The sequence below is a fragment of the Dermacentor andersoni genome, chromosome 9, assembly GCF_023375885.2.
Source record: "Dermacentor andersoni chromosome 9, qqDerAnde1_hic_scaffold, whole genome shotgun sequence".
In the NCBI taxonomy this organism is placed as follows: domain Eukaryota; kingdom Metazoa; phylum Arthropoda; class Arachnida; order Ixodida; family Ixodidae; genus Dermacentor; species Dermacentor andersoni.
The window spans coordinates 37859692-37878830 of record NC_092822.1 but is presented as its reverse complement, the minus strand read 5'-3'; the positions used below and the strand labels follow the sequence as shown (position 1 = coordinate 37878830).

General features: G+C 44.5%; 2 protein-coding genes across 4 annotated transcripts in view; one reads left to right on the top strand and one right to left on the bottom strand.

Annotated features, from left to right (window-relative positions):
- Naus (cortactin binding protein N-terminal like nausicaa) overlaps positions 1-4737 on the bottom strand; it is a 39919-nt gene extending 35182 nt beyond the window's left edge. For all 3 annotated transcript variants that reach the window (XM_055068889.2, XM_050175562.3, XM_055068890.2), the window contains exons 1-2: positions 3003-4737; positions 1534-1635 (exon numbers count right to left, since the gene is read on the bottom strand). In XM_055068889.2, coding sequence (XP_054924864.1) covers positions 1534-1635; positions 3003-3092 — 192 coding nt within the window. In that variant the 5' untranslated portion in view covers positions 3093-4737. The remainder of the gene's footprint in view (positions 1-1533; positions 1636-3002) is intronic.
- Positions 4738-4873: 136 nt separating this feature from the next.
- Positions 4874-19065, top strand: LOC126527691 (calcium-independent phospholipase A2-gamma-like). Its single transcript, XM_050175559.3, has 9 exons — positions 4874-5113; positions 7370-8024; positions 9092-9229; positions 10365-10519; positions 12298-12564; positions 13445-13502; positions 14536-14727; positions 15197-15395; positions 18201-19065. The coding sequence occupies exons 1-9, from the start codon at positions 5043-5045 to the stop codon at positions 18449-18451; spliced, it is 1986 nt and encodes a 661-aa protein (XP_050031516.1). The 5' UTR covers positions 4874-5042; the 3' UTR covers positions 18452-19065.
- Positions 19066-19139: the final 74 nt, after the last annotated feature.

Here is a 19139-nt window from a genome sequence, read left to right as displayed (position 1 = left end):
CAAAGTGTAGGTAAAAAAAAATATAGCCCTAATGCTAAGTCTCCCTAATGGATAGATAAGCAGATGTGGTACTAGAATAACCAATCTCTCAGATACCTGTTTGCTGCAAGCCTTCAAGCGGACACACACACACTTTGCACAGCTTGCTGGAATAATAGGTTACACAGGAAAAAAATATAATGTGAGGAAACTTGTGACTGCAAGGCCAAAACAACACCTCTCAACCAGCCCAAGAGACTACACCACAGAATAACACGACAACGAACAGCACGACACTCTCACCGTGTTTTCACTACTCTGCGGTCGATTCCTGCTAACCTCGCAGTGTATGTATGCTACAGCCACGTCATACATCAGGCATCCTCAAGCCATTTGCATAGTCCTTAAGCCAAAATACCACTCAGTATTTTTTTTCCTCAAGAATGAAGCTATGAATGTAAATCATACAGTGGCAACAGGTGAAACAGAAAATGACAATGGAATGTGGAGTGATCGGAGAAGAAGAACCTGTATTGGACGATAAATACATGTTGAACACATCCCCACTGATGTTAGGAAGCAACAAGTGGATGCGGCCACGATATACAACAGGCACGTTAAGCTGATAAGTGAATATTATATTAAGAAATATGGGCAAGCATAATGGGTAGGCAAGGTTAGAACAAGGCAAATATAACGGCAAAGTGTATGAAAAGGCCTTTATCCTACAGCAGCCTGGATTTGGTTTAGGATGACAATGGTGTTGAAAACACAAATAACACTTTTTTTTTTCCATACACATTGCAAAACACTAAAAGAGTTGGCATAATCATGTAGTTTACAAAGATTTAGTGTAGGCATCAAAACTGCACTGACTGGCCTCGTGTTCGTATTTCCAAAGTAAGAAACCTTAACATGACTAGAGCAAAAGCATGTGCCCAAGAAGAGACCCATTACTAGCACTTGAAAGTGTGCCTGAGGGCAGTTCAAAGCACGATCGCACTGCTTACTAGGACAATCCGGTTATAAAAGCAAAGGAAAATATGATAATGTGCCATCCAGTCATATAAACATAGCATGCCTAGTATGAGCTGATCAAAAGGATATATGCCAGCAATATATACGTGACTGCAGCGTCACATGTTACGTATGCAATCTACGTGTAACTGTTGTATCATATGTTACACAAGTGAAAAGAACAGTGTTGCTTGTCTGCACTTACTGTTTACGGGGACACACGTGGTTGGCAAATTTAAATTACACCATTAATACCAGTGTCGCACAGGCACTTCTGACCATGATCGAGCATAACTGGGATTAAATTTCTCGATTTCAATTGGCTCATTTGCCATGCTCTGGAAGGGAACGAATCACGATAAGAAGTGCCAGTGTGACTGGTTATAAGAATAAGTCACTGACCTCAATTATTAGCTATTGACATTTGCATAAAAGCAAAAGAGTGCAGCAGAAACACTGAAAGCGATAACTGTCAGGATTTCTCATGCACTTAGTGCTCATAGCATTCACCTGCCAATAATATGAAACATAACTTGCCTTCAGTACAGCGATCACAATTTCTCGAGCCTGAAGTTCACCCTCAAGCACGCTGAGTAGCTTGAGGAGGTCAGCTTTACATAGTTCCATCTTAGGGTGCCTCTGAAAAAAAAAAAAAATATATATATATATATATATATATGAATAGGGTTATGTCATGCACACATGAAGAGGCATAATCAAAAGTCAATAAGTAGCCACAGACATGCTGATAAACCAAACCGCCTAATGTAATCCCCTAAAGACAAAAACAGAATCAGTAGCTTGTCAAAGCAATCCATACATCAAAACAACCTCGCATCTCTCGGTAAAACAGAACTAATGAACACGGAGAGAGGACGTGACCACAAGCGCTGGCAAATTACAGTAGCAGTAGCTTACAGTGACAGTAGCTACTCTCGAGCGTTTGTAGCAACCAAGAAGCGAAGTAAACTAGACGGTTGGTTAGATAAAACCATAGAATATTCGAAACAACGTTTGTTATAGGGCTTTACGTTTCGGTTCAACTCGCATCAAGGAGAGTCCATGCATATTCACCGCTACTGGACGAGACATTTTCCCAACTGTGCGCGATTCGCTGGCGTACGGATACGCGCAGCTCACTTCCACACAGGACACACACAGATGAACGCAACTCCGGTACCACGGCCGCTGCTCATCAAAGCGGAGGCGATATGCAACTGCTGCGATAGGATGGATAGACGGAGCTCCGACGGCGCGAGAGTCTAAGAGAAGGACTCGATAGGAAATAATAAATAAACATAGAGCGTTCCGGGTCGAGTCGTCGATACAGCGGGAACTCGAGAAGCAAAAAAGAAGAAACTTACACAACAAGAGAATTCGGTCAACCCAAACACGCTCACAAAAGAGCGTTCCCTCACGCACGCGCGGTCATTTACGGGCAAAATCGTTGTTTGCCGCCGCGGCTCGCCGTGACAGTATTTTACACGCGCCGACGAAGCAAGCACCCCTTCCCTTCCCCCAAAAAAAACGCTGCCCCCGCGACCGAACGCGCGGTTTCAAACGGATTTTTGTTTTCTTGTTTTACGTCCATACGCACGCGCAAACACGGATACATCAACATGCGCCGGACTCCATGCCGACTAAAGTGAAAGAATATGCACGCACATTTCGGTTCGACCACGGGTAGATCCACCGAAACGAGGCGGCCAAGGCTACTCGCGTTGCCCGAAGGCTCACGATGCGAACCGCGCTGTCATGCGGGGTCGTCGAAAAACGTGGGCGCCGTTTCTAGCGTTTCGCGCCCCCCTCTTCATCCTTTCTTTATCTTTCTCTTCTGGGAGGCGCGAATTCTTATTCATAGCGAGGCAATACATACAAAGTCTCTGTACTGATGTAGCGCATGACACCGCAGCCTACTCACGCGACCGCGCGAAGCGGGAGCGGAGAAGGAAGGATGCGCTCGGGATCGGAACGGATGATCCGGGGCGATCGGCGAACCGATTTACCTTGAGCGTGCTGCTGGACAGCTTGTCAAATCCCTCGTAGGAGCAGGCGGCCGAGCCGGGCTGGGACTTGAGCGCTCCGCGACCCGCCATGTCGTCGCGGAAGGGGATACAAAGCGCCCTGGGCTTGTTATTTTTATTACTCGCCGACGCTGCCTGCGACGGCTGCTGTTTCCGCGGGTCCGGAGACGGCTAGCCGACCGACTGTGCCGGCCGATGGGGCACCACGGAATTGCCGACAGTCGCGGCCCAGGAGCGGCATCCAAGCGGGCCAGGTGATACGGATCAGCGAAGAGCTTCGCGTAACATCGCTCGCTTTGCTTGCTACGGATGGCTTTCACTCGGCGCCATCTTTTTTTGCTTGATGGCTGCTGTCCGCCGCCATAACGACGTCATGCGTCACGTGACACAAGATGGCGATTTCAGGGAAGGGGGTTCTTGTTTTGTTTTTCGTGGCTATTTTATTTTCTCGCTTCGCTCAGAGCGCACGAGCAGCTGTCACTCGCCTAAGTTTCTCACGTGATTAGAGTTTCGACAGCCGCGAGCAAGTACGCGTGTCTTGGCCCGCCGTGCTTCTTGACATAGGGCTGCCTCTAGTTTTTCTTATACCTGAGAACCAGTGAAACAGTATGCTATGGATGCGCAGTTTCGGTTTCGTGTTTTAAGTTCACTTTCTTATACCTATGAACAAACGCAAGTGTTCGTAGCTATTTATTGAATGGATTAATTCAGAAAGAGCATGTGTGATAAGCTTTACGGATAGGCCATTCCTATCGCGACAGACCTTTCAAGTTCAGCCGCTTTCGTTGCAATGCTTCGTAGCCTAGTGGCGAAGCCCACTTTATGCGCAAACAGTTTGAGTGCGTATTTTAGACAAAATCTGGGCCTTGTGACACAAGGTATTGTACTGAAGTAGTCGTATATGTAGTTATACACTGTTGGTAGGAGTTCAGGTGATTATCTCAAACATAAATAGTGGTATGTGACACGTTGTATATGGCCTTCGCATGAACCTCCGGCCGTCTACAACCGAAGAGATTGTGTAAGCGGCATGAAAGTTTGCTGGGGTTCCAAATTTCCGATCTTGCGACATGCCGGAACCTTGCTGCACTCTGTCTTATTCCTCACATCGCATTTTTGGCACCGCTATTACTTTGGAAACCGCGACGTGATGAAATTCAAGGTAATTCTCTCGTTGACGTCACAAAGCCAAAAGGTGCGGGGCTGCGGCTGACTGGGGCACGTATAGCCGCACACACACGTTCTACACGTCAAAATGCACCCATTTATCTAAACAAAAATTGTTGATGCTTAGCTGACTTAGGCGACGCTAACCATGTAAAACAAAACAAAGTTTCATAAAACCTGCACTACAAACAAACCGTATAGTTAATTTCTTGACACCAGGTGACGCGACCATATGTAAAAAAAATCAAATAATGAAGTTATTTTTATGCGTTAAATTATTATATTATTTGTTTATTGTGTTTTGAAAAGCACAGGGTACGTGAGGAGTGTCGCTGTAGTAATATACTTGTGAATAATAATTTCCGTATTTCTGACTTGCGAAACCTTCGCGAAACCTTTCTCGCAATATATTGCTTCTCGATCGCGGCTGAGCGCTTCTGTTGCGCCAGTGCGTTGCTAAATATTTCTCATATGACTGCTTACAAACGAGTCACGTTTTGCGCGAGAGGTCCTAGAAGAATGCAATCGCGCTTTACGACTGACAACTGCCGCCCAGCGACAAGACCGCCGTCGTCTGCATCATTCTTTTTTTGTTGTGGTCACGTGACAAAAAATCAGGCGATAGCCGTGACGTCATTTGCTCGTACCAGCGACACCAGCTATACCCCCCTCTCGCTCGTCATGTGTTGGGTGCGTTGTTGATGAGGGGAGCTGCTAGCTCCCTGAGGTGTGTACGCAATTATTAGCTAATCATGGGGAACAAGATGTCCCGTCCGACTCGACCGAGCTGACGAACTCAACGCGGTGTGGATTCGGAGACATCGTCCGCCTGCGCGAGGGAGGAGATTCGCGATTATGTTGGCCCGAAGGACACATTGGATCGCCCGATCCAACGGTTACTGCTGGCGTAGGCCGTCAAGCAGCAGGTGAGCAACGTTTGTCCTACGTGTTTCACTTCTTCGCATACGAAGGCGCAGGAAACCAGCGGTTGTCGCTGCTCAAGCGAGCGTCCAGAGTTGCGAGCTGCAATTGGCGCACAGCTGACGAGCGGCTGCAAATTGCTGGTTTCGGATAGTTTTCGCGAGGAAAGGAAGGGAAAGTGTTGCGTGCGTCCGTCACGTACTGCCTGGCGCCTTATCTTTACCTATCGCGCGGCTCCCACGCACGTTGTGTGTCAAAACACAAGAGCTGGAGGTGCTTAAGTTCGAGGATCTGATATACAAGAATGCTGCAGTTCACGGGGACGCTTATTGGCGTACGTGTCGGAAAGTCAAGGCTGTATGTCGCTCTACGGTGTTTCGCGGAAGTCAAGTTTTTTGCTCGACGCGATCCTCGCGATCCGTTCTGGCGCTCATCTATGTAAGCAACTTTAAAACAACAGCAATCGCAGCTGCAGCTCTGATTGCAGCTCCCAGTCAAAAAAAGAAAGTGAATTGGTCCAACTGGTCATACCAGTTGCTATAGCAATTGGACCCAAATGGAATGAATTGGAAACCATCTGGAATGCTGCACTTGAATAGGAAAAACCAATTGGACCTCACAGATTCCAATTGGTCGTTCCAATTGGTCCACCATTTTCCATTGGAAGACTCATTGGAACAGTGATTTCCGATTGGTCTTCCAATTGGAATGCTTGTTTGTCCAATCGGAGTGGACCCATTGGAACATCGCTGTTCCATTTAAAATTCTAGTTGTAATGTTTCTTACTAACATGGCAGCCTAATTAAAAGTGCCTTTAGCTCACATTAGAATTCCAGACCCACTGAACTGTCCAATTCGTTGTTGATCTCATAACTTTCGGTCAATTGAACCAAGCATGCATTACGTCTTAAACCAGTTAGCTGGTATTAAGACAGTACCATGTAGTCCTCTCATGTCCCTTTGGGATATATATATATATATATATATATATATATATATATATATATATATGAGGCATCATGTTGATCAAGCGATTTTCAAGAGTTTCATGTTGGAATCTATATAGTTATAGCAACTGGAAGGATCTTGAATGCCAGCTCCTCTCAATGGGACTTGATCCAGTTGGTTTTAGTGCGACTTCATTGACATGCCAATTTGTTTCACTGGGAAGTCACACAGATGAACCATGCTGTGAAACAATAAAATATTTAACAAAAATAACTACGTAATTAAAGCACACGTCCTGAAATACGATATTTTTGTGCTTTGATATGATAAATAGAGAGCAGCAATTATTTCTTCTTTGATATTTAGAATCTGCGATAAAAATGTACTATTTGTTTTGAAAAACTCGCACTATCTGCTGGGCTAGGGATGGTCGATTAATTTTTTATTTGATTAAAGATTAATCATGCATTCATTCTTATAGCCTTTAATTGATCAGTCACTTTCGATGCAGGATTTTTTATTGATTAATCGAAATTTTTGCCGGGCACTTTAAAAAGGCTGAAGCAAGGCTAACTAGTTTTTTAGGACCCTATCTTAACGTTTGAGAGGTGGAACCAAGTTAGAAGTACAAGTGTATAAAGTTTGATGAAAAATTATCTTTAATTTGTTAAAGACTAAATAGAGTTGGCACTAGTGGCCTTTGAAAATATAAGCAACATAAGTGTGTTATAATGTGACACAGATACATGGCACTGGTACAAGTCCAGCTGTACAGGTCCAGCTGAGACACCAGTTACTTTCAATTGGACGACTACAGAGGTCCAATTGATGAGCCACTTGGATTCCAGTTAGATCTAATTGGCTTGCAATGGAAATCTAGCTTGGCAACAAGTTGCATTTAGTTAACTCCAGTCAGATCTAACTGGCTGACTAACTGGCAGCCAGGGTTTTATTATTATTATTTTTTTCAAGTTGGTTACCATTTGAATACAATTGGAAATCTAATTGGATTCAAACGGCATTTCCAGTTCGTTATGAACGGTATGGTCCAGTGGGTGGCAAAAATCCAAGTGGATCAACACCAGCTGATGGTAGTTCGAAAATTATCAATCGGGCCCATTGGACTTTTTTGACTGGGTGTGTATATTGGATCCACACGTACAAGCACCAGAGTTGTCGACTACGTGCAGTGTTGCGAAATTACGCGAATACCACCAAGTTCCAGCTGTTGGGAGTACAAAAGCGTTACAACCGCCTCGATCACTGTGCGCTAGTTTTAGCGCCTGCTTATTTTCAAGTTTCGCACATTTCAGGTTGAAAAGAAAGCCTGGCTTAACGCTGACCCGCCAGAACAGCACTTCCAAGTCCATGCCAAACCCGTACTGGACGTCGAAGCTCACCAACTCGCTGGAGCGTCTTCAGAGCAAGACGCGCCTCAAGTTGAACGCCCGCGTGTTGTTCGACAGCATAGCTGCGTTCAGGGATACTCACTTTCAAAGGATGGTACTACTATTGCGCAGCAGTGCATCGACGCAGCACAGGATGCAAGTCAGGCCAAGAACCGATCTCGAAACGCAAGGGGCATCGCAGAGCTCTGCAGACGACGGTAGAGCAGACGTCGAGAATCTGAAGCAGACGCCCTCCGAGAGCCTTGGTTCTTGGCGAGAGCTTCTTCGCAAGGCCATCACACCGGATCCAGGAGCTGGAGACCACCAAACAGTACAGCTGGGTGTGCAGCAGGCAACGAACAAGGACCTGTCATCTGGCGACAGCGTAGTGAAAGGAGAGATGATGGTCAGAGACCCCGCGAAGGGTGACACCTCCTGGCAGGAGTTTGCAAAGGCACAGGAGTCCGAGGTGAACAAGATTCTGTCCGAATTGGAGCTGGCACAAGACCAGAAGCCCAAGCCTCAAAAGGAAGATGTAGCTGCTGCAGACACTAAAAGCAAGGTTCCTGCTATGTCACAGGTACAAACACCTCTTTATGTGTAACTGTGTAATTGGCTCTTGGCCTTAACTGGCATCATGACTGGTATAATGCAAGGATCCTTTCTCTCGATTTTGTTCCGTTCTTACGATCCATCGCTCACGAGCAGCCAATACTGGTGATAGCGTAGATGGAGCACTGCTCAATTCACTGACGAAGCAAAGTAGAAGAACTGGAAAAGAAGCGTTGCATTATGCCAACCCATGTTTGCCATTGACTTATAAGTACACACAATGTTTCCATCATAAGGTTCTTGCACTTGACATACTGGCATGGATGTTGATCTTAAGTTAGTTTCATGCACAACATCACTGTTCAGTTTCACAGTGCACATTGTTGTTTTGGAGATGCACGCAAGTGAAGTCTGCAACATTTTGTACACTGTGAAATCAACTTAAAACGTAACGGAATGAAGTAAGTACAAATGTGACTACCTGAGTGTGCGATTTGGTATTGATATGAAAACTATTGCTGAATGTGGTGTTATAGATGAGCACTCATTTTGGGCTGTGAGTAATAAAATTTGCTTTCATGGGTGAACTTGGAAAACGGAAAAGAGCGTGCATGCTGTTTCACATTAATTGTCCCTGCTTGTTTCAAGCCAGCTTCAACAATCTACAGAACTGTTATTAGCATGTAAGTGCTTTATTATTAAGAAACGTTATGACTATACACTGTTTTCGGGACTCAGATGCCCACATCAGTGGAGGACAACAGCCCGCCTGGAATATTACTCTGTGGGAAGCAGTGTAATTGTCCGAAGCTGCTAACGATAGTGAAGATCTGTGCTGTTAACAATTCCGAGGTCTGCAGTGGTGAGGCATTTAGGCTACTACAACAGTTAGTGTAGGTCAAACAACTACTGACAGTATCAAGAGCCAAGTGCGTTCATTCACTCAATTTTGTTAATTCCCAGAACCTGTCGCCTACTTCACCTTTATCAGTGGCTTCTGTTATTATTCCTTTGCTTTTGTTTGCTCCATCTGTGATTCACATATATATATATATATACAAGCAATGTTGAATCATACGCATTGCTCTCTGTTAGGTGGAAATAGACCGAACATCACGCGCCCTCCTGAAATCAGTGGTGGCAGCCTCATCACCGGCGTCTCAAGTGGCGCGATTGGAGGAACTAAACAACCACATTCTGAGCAATCCCAGCAGTCTGTGCATACTTGTCAAGGTGAGCTGAGTATTTGATCAAAAACAAGTTACAACACAAAATCCCACAAGGACACTAGCTAGTAGACAAAGTTGACGCACAGCGCTTTGCGTGCCTTATTCACAGTGTGTCTTCTACCGTTCTCATGGCTTTCTTGTGCTATAACTTGCTTTTGACAAGACGGAAACAACAATCCCGTATTGCTACCGTCCATCTGTTTCTGGTCTCTAATCTCATGCATGAACTCCAATTCTGAATTCGGTAACTGCATATTAAAAAAAAGCTTCCCGTGAATATATGAAATGCAGGAGAGTTTCATTCTCACACGTGCTCACTTGTATACCTTGCTGCAGGAATGTTGTCATTTAGCAACTGCCAGACTGACTTGTGTTAAACCTGCTAACTCCTGGTGATCACTGTTCAAAAAAGTTTACATCCTAGTGACCATTCTGGGCAGAGTCTTTATTCATACGCGTTCGCAAAACATTGTGAAGAAAGATTACAAAAAGCAATAGTGAGCACAGAAAGAAACAAGACTGCAGATAAAGTTACCCATTACTGACAGCACATAGCAGTTCTTCAAATTTTGTGACACTGCACCTCGTGGCGATCGTTAGGTTGTCAATAAGCTTTCAATTCATTCACCGATTGTACATTGCATGAATGATGACTAGCATGAAACAGCGATTTCGCAAACCCCGTAAATGTCCTCTTACAATAACATGAAGTTGAGTTGGATCACGCCAGTTTGTGCACTGTTAGTGTATGGCTTCCTTTCATTATTGAAGTAAGAGCGCGAAAATAGAACTCTTGGCTCAAAGTTCTACTTCCACACTGTTACCCGCAGCGTTAGCCCAGTGACTATGGCATTGGGCTACTGAGCTCAAGTTCGCGGGTTCAATCTTGGCCGTGGCAGCCACATTTCGACGGAGGTGAAATGAAAAATTGATCATGCGCTTATATGTAAGTGCATGTTAAAGAACCCATATGGTCAAAATCAAAGGCGTGCCTCATAATCAGATTGTGCTTTTGGTGCGTAAAACAGCAGAATTTAATTTATTTTCACACTGTTGGTTTAATTACGTCCAACCAGCTAACCGAAACCTGTGCCTTGCCTTCCTTTCGTGGTACTAATCTACGTTCGGCGTTTCCTTAGGAACGGGCCATCGCTCACATTCTACGAATGCGGGAGTATTCCAACAACAGTTCTGTCATGTCCACGGCACGGGAGACTCTGGCCCTGCTGGGCTACGTTGATCCGCCGAGGGGAAGGGGCCTGCGTATCCTCTCCATCGACGGCGGAGGCACTAGGTGAGCCTTTCCCCTGTGGTCAAGAAATTTTGGTGAAAGGAACACTGGAGGGAAATGCAAAGCTGAGCTAGGGTAGTGGTGTATGCTTCTAGTACCACACATACAGTAGTAAACAAGTTTTGGACTTTTGAGCAGAACTGTCCAGCAAGTTAGCGCTTCGCTATGCCAGACCGCTAGCCCCAGATACTCACCCGAATACTCACTCTCAAATATACCACTTCCGCGTTCACCCCAAGTAGCCTACCCATCGTACGTGCTGCTTGTGTAATCCCAAGAGTGTAGCACAAGGAAACCATATACGTCAGCCAGTGCATCCAGAAATGTGCTCGTGCTAGTCAGAATAAGTTCAGTGATAACGGGAGAGGTCAGCCATGCTACTCTAGGTTTAATATATAAGAGATGAAGCAAGGAGAGAGAAAAGAAAGAAAATATACCTACACACGCAAGCATGTACTCACACACAAGCTCGGGAAATGTGAGCAACAGTGAGCACCATATCAAACGAACGCAGCGGAAAGTGGAGCTTTACAGTACCGGCAGTGAACAACAGATTATTCATCTCTGTCCCCCTGGTGGCAGCGGTGCACATCTGATTTGAAGATATATCTTTTTGTAAAAAATGGCAGCCGATACCTTAAAAGCGTAGGTAATTAATTTTTTCACAGAAAATGACAATATTACATATCATTTTTCCCTACTGCAAGTACAAGTTCTCTTAAATAAGGGGTGAGTCTGCTTGGAACAGCTGTAGAGCCGAGGATGTTCACTTTGTCTCTTTTGAAGTGGCCTTCCTTGACAAGCTGCGCACCGTCTCCCCATCTTGGTGTCACTGTCGGAACTTGTCTCAAGTGAACATGCTCAAGTGGTGTGTCATAGCTAGTCACATGTTCAGCATATTTGCCATAATGGCGACCTCTCATCTTCAGTTTCAATTTTAGGGAACGAGATAAGTCAGCTGGGCTTGTACAACATAAGCAGAAGGGGTCATGGAACCATAGGTATTCACATCTTTAAATGCGAAACTTCCTTTGTGGAGGTGGATGGGTTCTGACGCTGCAGTGAGTTTCACTGTGCAAATGAGGGTATGTGTAGAGGAGGAAGGTATATGTAGGGTGAGGTGCCAATTGATCGACTGAATAAGTGATGACGCCATCCCCGCTGTAGCAAATGCACATCTGCAATCAGTCGTGTCTGAACTCGTCAGAGATGGCTCCAAATGGAGTGGCCTGTCAGTCGGTGAGGAGTGACACGTCATGTTAAGCTGTTCTAGCCAAAACACGAGAAGCTCAGTGGCGGTGAGAGGCGGCCAAAGCTGCAGAACAATGAGAACCTTTCTGTCAAGTTAATAAAATCTCTGTATTTGAACGACGCCAGCAAGGGGATCGCACCGACCACGTCCGATTGCACAGCACCACTCTCCAGTTCTTCCTCACCAGAAACCCAACATCGTGGCTGAATTTCATCTGCCGGCAATTATCAGAAGCTCTGTCAGTTCTGGAGCAACACGGAAGGTGCTTCTACCAGCATGTCGTCTCACACATACTGTGCGGTCGGACGCATTCGGTGCGGTCGCCATGCTGGCATTGCTCAAATAAAGAGCTTTTATTAACTTGACACTTTCCTTGCTTCGACAACAATCTGTAACTGGTATCTGCTTAATTTTTTTGTCAGAAACTGTTGATGTCCACATGTGAGCAGATCTGGAGAAAAAAGAAAACTTCTTCCGGATTACTCAGTGGAATTGATCGTATTTTGGTTGTCTCCCCATTTCATTGCAGGGGCATTCTGGCCATCGAGTTGCTGCGACAGCTGGAGCTGTGCACGGGGCAACGGGTGTTCGAGCTGTTCGACTACGTGGCCGGCGTGAGCACGGGCGCCATCCTGGGCTATCTGCTTGGTGGCCTGCACACTTCCCTAGACCGGTGCGAGTCCCTGTACCGCAGCATGAGCCTCGAGGTGTTCACCCAGAACGCTTGGTGGGGCACGGGGCGCCTGGTGTGGAGTCATGCCTACTACGATACCTCGTACTGGACTGATGCCATCAGGTGCGCGCAGCAGTATCGCACTCTTGTTGTTGATGGTGCAAGTAGATCCCAACTCCATAATGTCCGACCTTGTTATGAGAAACCGAAAGGCATAATCAACTAAAACACTAATATTCACAAATTAAATTTTTAATTACCTTATTGCACATACAATTGCAATTTATGAATTGTAGCGGTGAGTTTGCAGCGCTCATCCACTAGGAATGAATCCTAAGGATCGCACGGGTTTTGAGATGAAATGTAATTTACTGCCATGAAATTCGCGATAAAAGTGCACTGTTGTTCCACTTATTCGTGTAACAAACCGATGTTTTATGCATTGAAGCAGCACAAAGAAATGGAACGCTCATGTATTTCGTTTCACACTTTGGAAATGAATATGTCGAAACTGGTGTCGTCCTGAAAAGTCGTTTCAAGTGGATACACCTTGTGAACTCACCGGCTGCAGTTAGTAAATTGCAATATGTACCATAAATAAATAATCAAAAAGCTAATTTGCAAATTTCTGATAATTAATTAGTTATGCCTTTTGATTTCTCGTGCAAATAATGTCTGCCTCCTCTGAATAATGTAGCTCAATGAATGGGATTATGCTATCTGCCAAGGCGATTTAAGAAATTCTTTATGGCATTAAAAAAAAAACATGGCAGTTAATTGCTGCATCTTCATTACACTATGCTGTGTGGCCTGTCTGTATGTATGTATGTGTGTGTATATATATATATATATATATATATATATATATGTGTGTGTGTGTGTGTGTGTGGTGTGTGTGTGTGTGTGTGTGTGTGTGTGTGTGTGTGTGTGTGTGTGTGTGTGTGTGTGTGTGTGTGTGTGTGTGTGTGTATGTCATGACTTTTTCTTTTCCTTGTCCTGCCAGGCGGGTCTTTGAGGACAAGACCCTATTGGAAACCACAAGAAATTCGTGCAGTCCCAAGGTAAGATATCGTAAAACAGAAAGTGTTGAATCTATCAATGATGTGTTAGAGGTAGCAGTGCTAATGACACTGCTCCACCAGGTGCCTTTGCATTTGTAGAGTTTCTTTTCTGCGCTCTAGAAATGTCTTCTATGTTCGATTATGCTAACCTCTGCCCAACTCTCGCATGACTTGCAGCGGTCATGAAATGCGTGAAACTAGGCCTCAGTTGTTGTGCAGGGTTCCAAGCAGCACCGTTGTCTCCAAAGAAAAATGTGGTCGGAGAGCTGGAACATGAAGTATATGAATTGAAAACCTAGTTGTCATACTGCTCTTTAATGTAGTAAGATGAACTGTATGCCTATATACATGTAATGTTATGTACTGTGTATATAACTCATACAATGTAAGTATAGTAGACAGTCGTAAAGGCAAACTTGAAAGGACCGCGAAAATCTGTTATTCTTGTCAGAAGTATGTCTTAAGAAGAATCAATTCACGGATCTGGAAGCATTGCAGATCCTGAGTTTGGTGCAGTACTGTATATACTATCATCGACAAACGAAATATGAAAGTGCAAAATAACATTCCTTATTAGTAGTAACTTGACAGTGCTACCTCTAGTCACTATTTATCCGGTCACCAGAAATAGTATAATTTCAGACTGAATGTGCTAGGCAAAAGAATTTATTGCAGCTGGCTCTGGATTGCTTGCTATTGAGTTATCCATGATTGCACTTTATGAGATTAACTGTATAATACAGCTGGTTAAACAGCCTGTTGCCAGCGTAATATTTACAGTGTTGTGGTAGTTTCATAGTTGTCTTCTTTTTTTCATGCGTTATGAGGCTTGCAACACTTGCTAGTTTGTCACCTTGTGAAATATTAGGAGCTGCTCAAGCTGTCCATTCAGGGCCAGTGTAACGTAGTGACTGAGAAAACACGAAAAGCAAAAAAATAGAAAAAGAATCATTTACATTTTGTCAACCCAGCTCCTTTCTGGGCTGTCCTTTGGGGAAATGAAACAAGTTGGAACCATACATTGATTTTGCAGGTGGGAGCCATATCAGTGGCAGTGAACCAGCCAACTCTGAAGCCATACGTCTTTCGCAACTACAACCTCCCGCACCGAGTCGAGTCGCACTACTATGGCAGCTGCAAGTACAAGATGTGGCAAGCGATCCGGGCCTCGGGGGCTGCGCCGGGGTACTTCGAGGAATACGACCTTGACGGCTTCGTCCACCAGGTCCGTGCTCGTTGAGTCGCTGCGTGTCTACATCCAAACCGCACGTCTCACTAACCTGTCTCACTTGCTTTGCATTGCACATCTGACTGTGTACCCAGCCACAATGCAAAAGTGTTGCAGTCTAATTAATTTTTCAGTTCTTGTTTCCTGAAGATAATTGACTTGTCGTGACGAGTCAATGGCTGTGGCGTCCTACTGCTGAATGTGAGGCCACAGATTCAAGCTTGGCCGTCATGGCCACATTCCGATGGAAGCATAATGCAAAAATGCTCTTATGCCAAGCTTTGGGTACACGCGAAATAACCTCAAATAGTCAAAATAGCCCTTCACCATAGTGTCTGTCATGGTCCCTGCATTGTCTTGGGATGTAAAACACAATCACTCAATCGGCATGCCAGTTGGTCAGATTGCATGTAACCACGCCATCAATGCAAAGGGCCAATGTTGCCTGCTATTTCATGTCTTGCAGGATGGCGGCCTGATGTGCAACAACCCTACAGCCGTGGCGATCCACGAAGCCAAGCTTCTGTGGCCCAACGAGCCAATCCAGTGCGTGGTGTCGTTAGGCGGAGGTCGCTTCATTCCGGAGGTGACGGAGCAGAACCAGGGGTTCACGTCGCTCAAGAAAAAGATCCTCAAGGTCATCGACAGTGCCACTGACACCGAAGGTGTGTTTCCTTGGAGCAGCTCAGATGGCTAAACGTAACATTGCATGTCAATTAACGGCCACATGTACAGATTGACTGTAAGCCCTTCTTCGACTCCCACTGAGTGAAGCATATATTCTAAAGAAAGATTGCTCTCTTTGGGGCGGATCTTTTTCCCGAACAGTAATTGTCATCTGTGTTGCTTGCATTTCTTACCTTGAAAACTGTGCGCTCACTACTTTCCTGTCAAGAATGCTGTCTCGCTGATAACGCACATGCCATTTGTGATTTGAAAGTCCCAGGTACGCAGCATTAAAGAAAGGAAAATACACGCAAAATAGGTGATGATTATTGTTTGGTAGACATAGACACACCCGAAAGAGTGCAAACTTCTTTTATACTGTAGCATCTCTTGAATGAAGAGTGAACAGCACTTAAATAAAGCTTCTTTGCGATTCCTATGACAAATAATGTCTGTCCTTAGGCAACAGCATTGTGAAAGGAGAGGTGATGGTCAAAGACCCCGCGAAGCATGATGGCTCCTGGCAATATATTTCAAAGGCACAAGGGTCAGAGGTGAACGAGATTCTGTCCAAAATGGTTTTGGCGATTCCTACAATGAGATGCTGCTTGAGAAGTGCACCCTTGTTCGGCTGCACTCAATGAGGTGCTGAAAAGCACCTTGATACAAGGTCTTTGCTAAATCTTCATGTAGCATCATTCAAGCACAACACCTGCTGCGGTCCAGCGGAAACACCACCATCCACTTTCTTTTGGTGTGAGATCAAACAGAAAATTGTTCCAGAATACAGGGGGTAATGTTGTACACTTGACCGCAAAAGTGTACTACGTGACAAAATGCTGAATATCTCCATGGCCTCGGAATGCACCTGGGTATACAGTAGACTGTGGATAAGCAAAACTTGTTGAATTAAGATTCCGGATAAACAGGATGACGGTATCAACTTTCATTGGGTGCCTATAGGTACAATGTTAGTTAACTTTGGCTAAAAGAAACCCATGTTCTTGTGAACTCAGTTTAATGGAACTTTACCAAAACTAACACCTACCTCATCGGCTTATGGAAAGTGCGACAGACATGTCGAACTTTTGTCATGTAATGCTATGAAAACTTGCGGTGCTGTTGGAAACACGTGATGCTACAAATAAATAAAAATAAAACCTAATTCATCAGCCAGCTGCTGTAAAGTTTAGGCTAATTAAAGATGTCAAAGTTGCAATGGTGTTTCTATCATGAGGGCTCCTCTGGGAGAGTTACGATTCCCGAGGAGAAAGAGAGCAGCACTACGGAGTAGGTAGGATCTTGCAGCTGGGCTGCCTCTACTGTTTCGTTCACACCACCACGAATAAGAGACCTCAGATGGTGCCTTTGTTACCTGCTGTGAGGAGACAGTTGAAAATATTATGGGTGAAGTTCACGGTGAAGACTTTGTATTTATACATATAGACGAAACCCGCCGTGGTTGCTTAGTGGCTATGATGTTGGGCTGCTAAGCACGAGGTCGTGGAATCTAATTCTGGCCACGGCAGCCGTGTTCTGAGGGGGGCAAAATGCGAAAACACCCATGTACTTAGATTTAGGTGCATGTTAAAGAACCCCAGGTGGTCCAAATTTCCAGAGTCCCCCACTACGGTGTGCCTCATAATCAGAATTTAATTTTTTTTATGTATTGATGAAGACATAGATATTACTGTTCCAGTGAATCTTGCAGTTACGGATCAGACGGCAAGATGTGCAGTCTAAAGTCAATAGCACAGTTCTGAATGCGAAGCCTGCGCAGAATTATTGGAAATATTTTAGCACGTGAACATAACGTTGCAGTAGCAAAGCTACAAAATTAGAAGCAGAGCGCACATAAAGTCTTTTTTTATTCAGCCGTAATATCAAAACACCCACACACTTTTTGAATAAAACGATTCTTGGCGACTTTTGTGTCCTTAGCGTAAGTGAAGCTTCGGGAAAATGGAACACATTTTAATGTGAGAGCGTTAAGGGCCTTGTGTCGCGGAAAATCTGGCGTCGGCAGAGTTGTCTGCGAGCGAAAGTTTATACATATACTATTTAGGTATATGTATATGCCACGCCTTGCTGTATGACATGCTATATATGCGGGTTATATTGCCATAGCATTCTATCACTAAAGTTGCTCATACCTTGTCTTACATTCCTGACAAATTTATTCCTCAGAATATATGGAATGACAGCTCACAAAAAAATGTCGTGAAATAAAACACCGACAGCGCTTGCCTTTTATGTTAAATCTTCTCAGATGTGAATATTAAATGTGTGAAACTATTACAGAAACCTGAAAATGATGTAATTTTTTGGTGTGGCTGTACACTACCTCTGTGATCGGACCACGCAAGAGGCCACGTTCCTACCAGAAAGCTTACCTTCGTGCATAGCATTAGCCGCCAGCGTTTCCCAGTAAACATTACGGTCACATAAGCTGCAGTTGCCGGGAGATGCTAGAAGCAGTCAGGCATCTTTAAATGATATCGTGTTCCACTTTTAAAGCTGAAGCTTTAGCACCCTCCAAATTTTTCTGTCCATTCGAGTTCCATTTAGGCGGAGTCTACTGTACTAGAATTTCCAGCCTGTACCAGTGCAGAACCTCAATGTTGTGCAGAACCACAAAAACCTGAGGAGTAGTTTAGGACCCCTTTTAGGCCTGCACCTCCCACTTTGGAGCACCAAAATTGTTTGGGGAAAAAGAAATAGTTTCACCAAGTGTTGCATATCTACCCATGTGTGAAGGCTTGTTTTAGTCTGTCTAAAAATGAACCTTCTTATTTTTTTTTCAGCTGTTCACACTACAGTTCAAGATCTCCTGCCTCCAAACGCCTACTTCCGTTTCAATCCATACCTGTCGGAATGGATCACTTTGGATGAAAACCGCGCTGAAAAGTTAGACCAACTCAAGCAGGACGCCCAGATGTACCTAAGGCGCAACTCCGAAAAGTTTGACTCTGCCGTCAAAAGTCTGCTGACGAAGCGAGGGCCGATGCAGAGGGTCAATGACTGGCTAAGGATGCAGTTGACTATTAAGTGGTGATAGTCGAACGTTACAGACACGCATCACTTGTAAAAGTAAGAACTTTAGAACAAAGGAATATAGTGTGAGCAAATGGTCTTTCTTGCATTTGGCAAACAACGCAATTTGTTCCTTTTTTTACTATTTTAAGGCTAGGAACGTTGATCGTAAAGGTTAGGCAAGCGATTTGAAGAGATATTTCTCCTCGACTTCTTACGCAAATTGTGTTGGATGCGTGCGTGATTACCTATGGAAATTATTGTTGATATAGTGAAGTACGCACCTTGTATGATAACTGTTCGTACAAATAATTGATTGAGTACCACCTACAACAGGCATGATGGTGCCACCCCGACTTGTCAATTATGCACATTTTCACAACCTCAACGTACTTACTTCCACACAACACCGTTGTACTTTTGTTATGTAGTGGGGCAGCCTGCCCAGCACAGATATGTTATATCTGTTCTCTGCAAGCTTTTATATGTATATTATTTCACCCGTACTTCGCTAGTCAGCCTGCAAGCCTCTGTCACTCTGCATGCTTCGTTGTGTGCAAATGGACAAGTTTGTCACTGGGGACTCGACATCGTCCTGCCTCCTAACATTGTAAATAAAATAATGTTGATTGTTTTCTTGTGTGTGTGTGTGGAATTTCTGTTTTCGCTTGCATAAACCAGATTTTCCATTTGGTGCAAAACGACTGTTG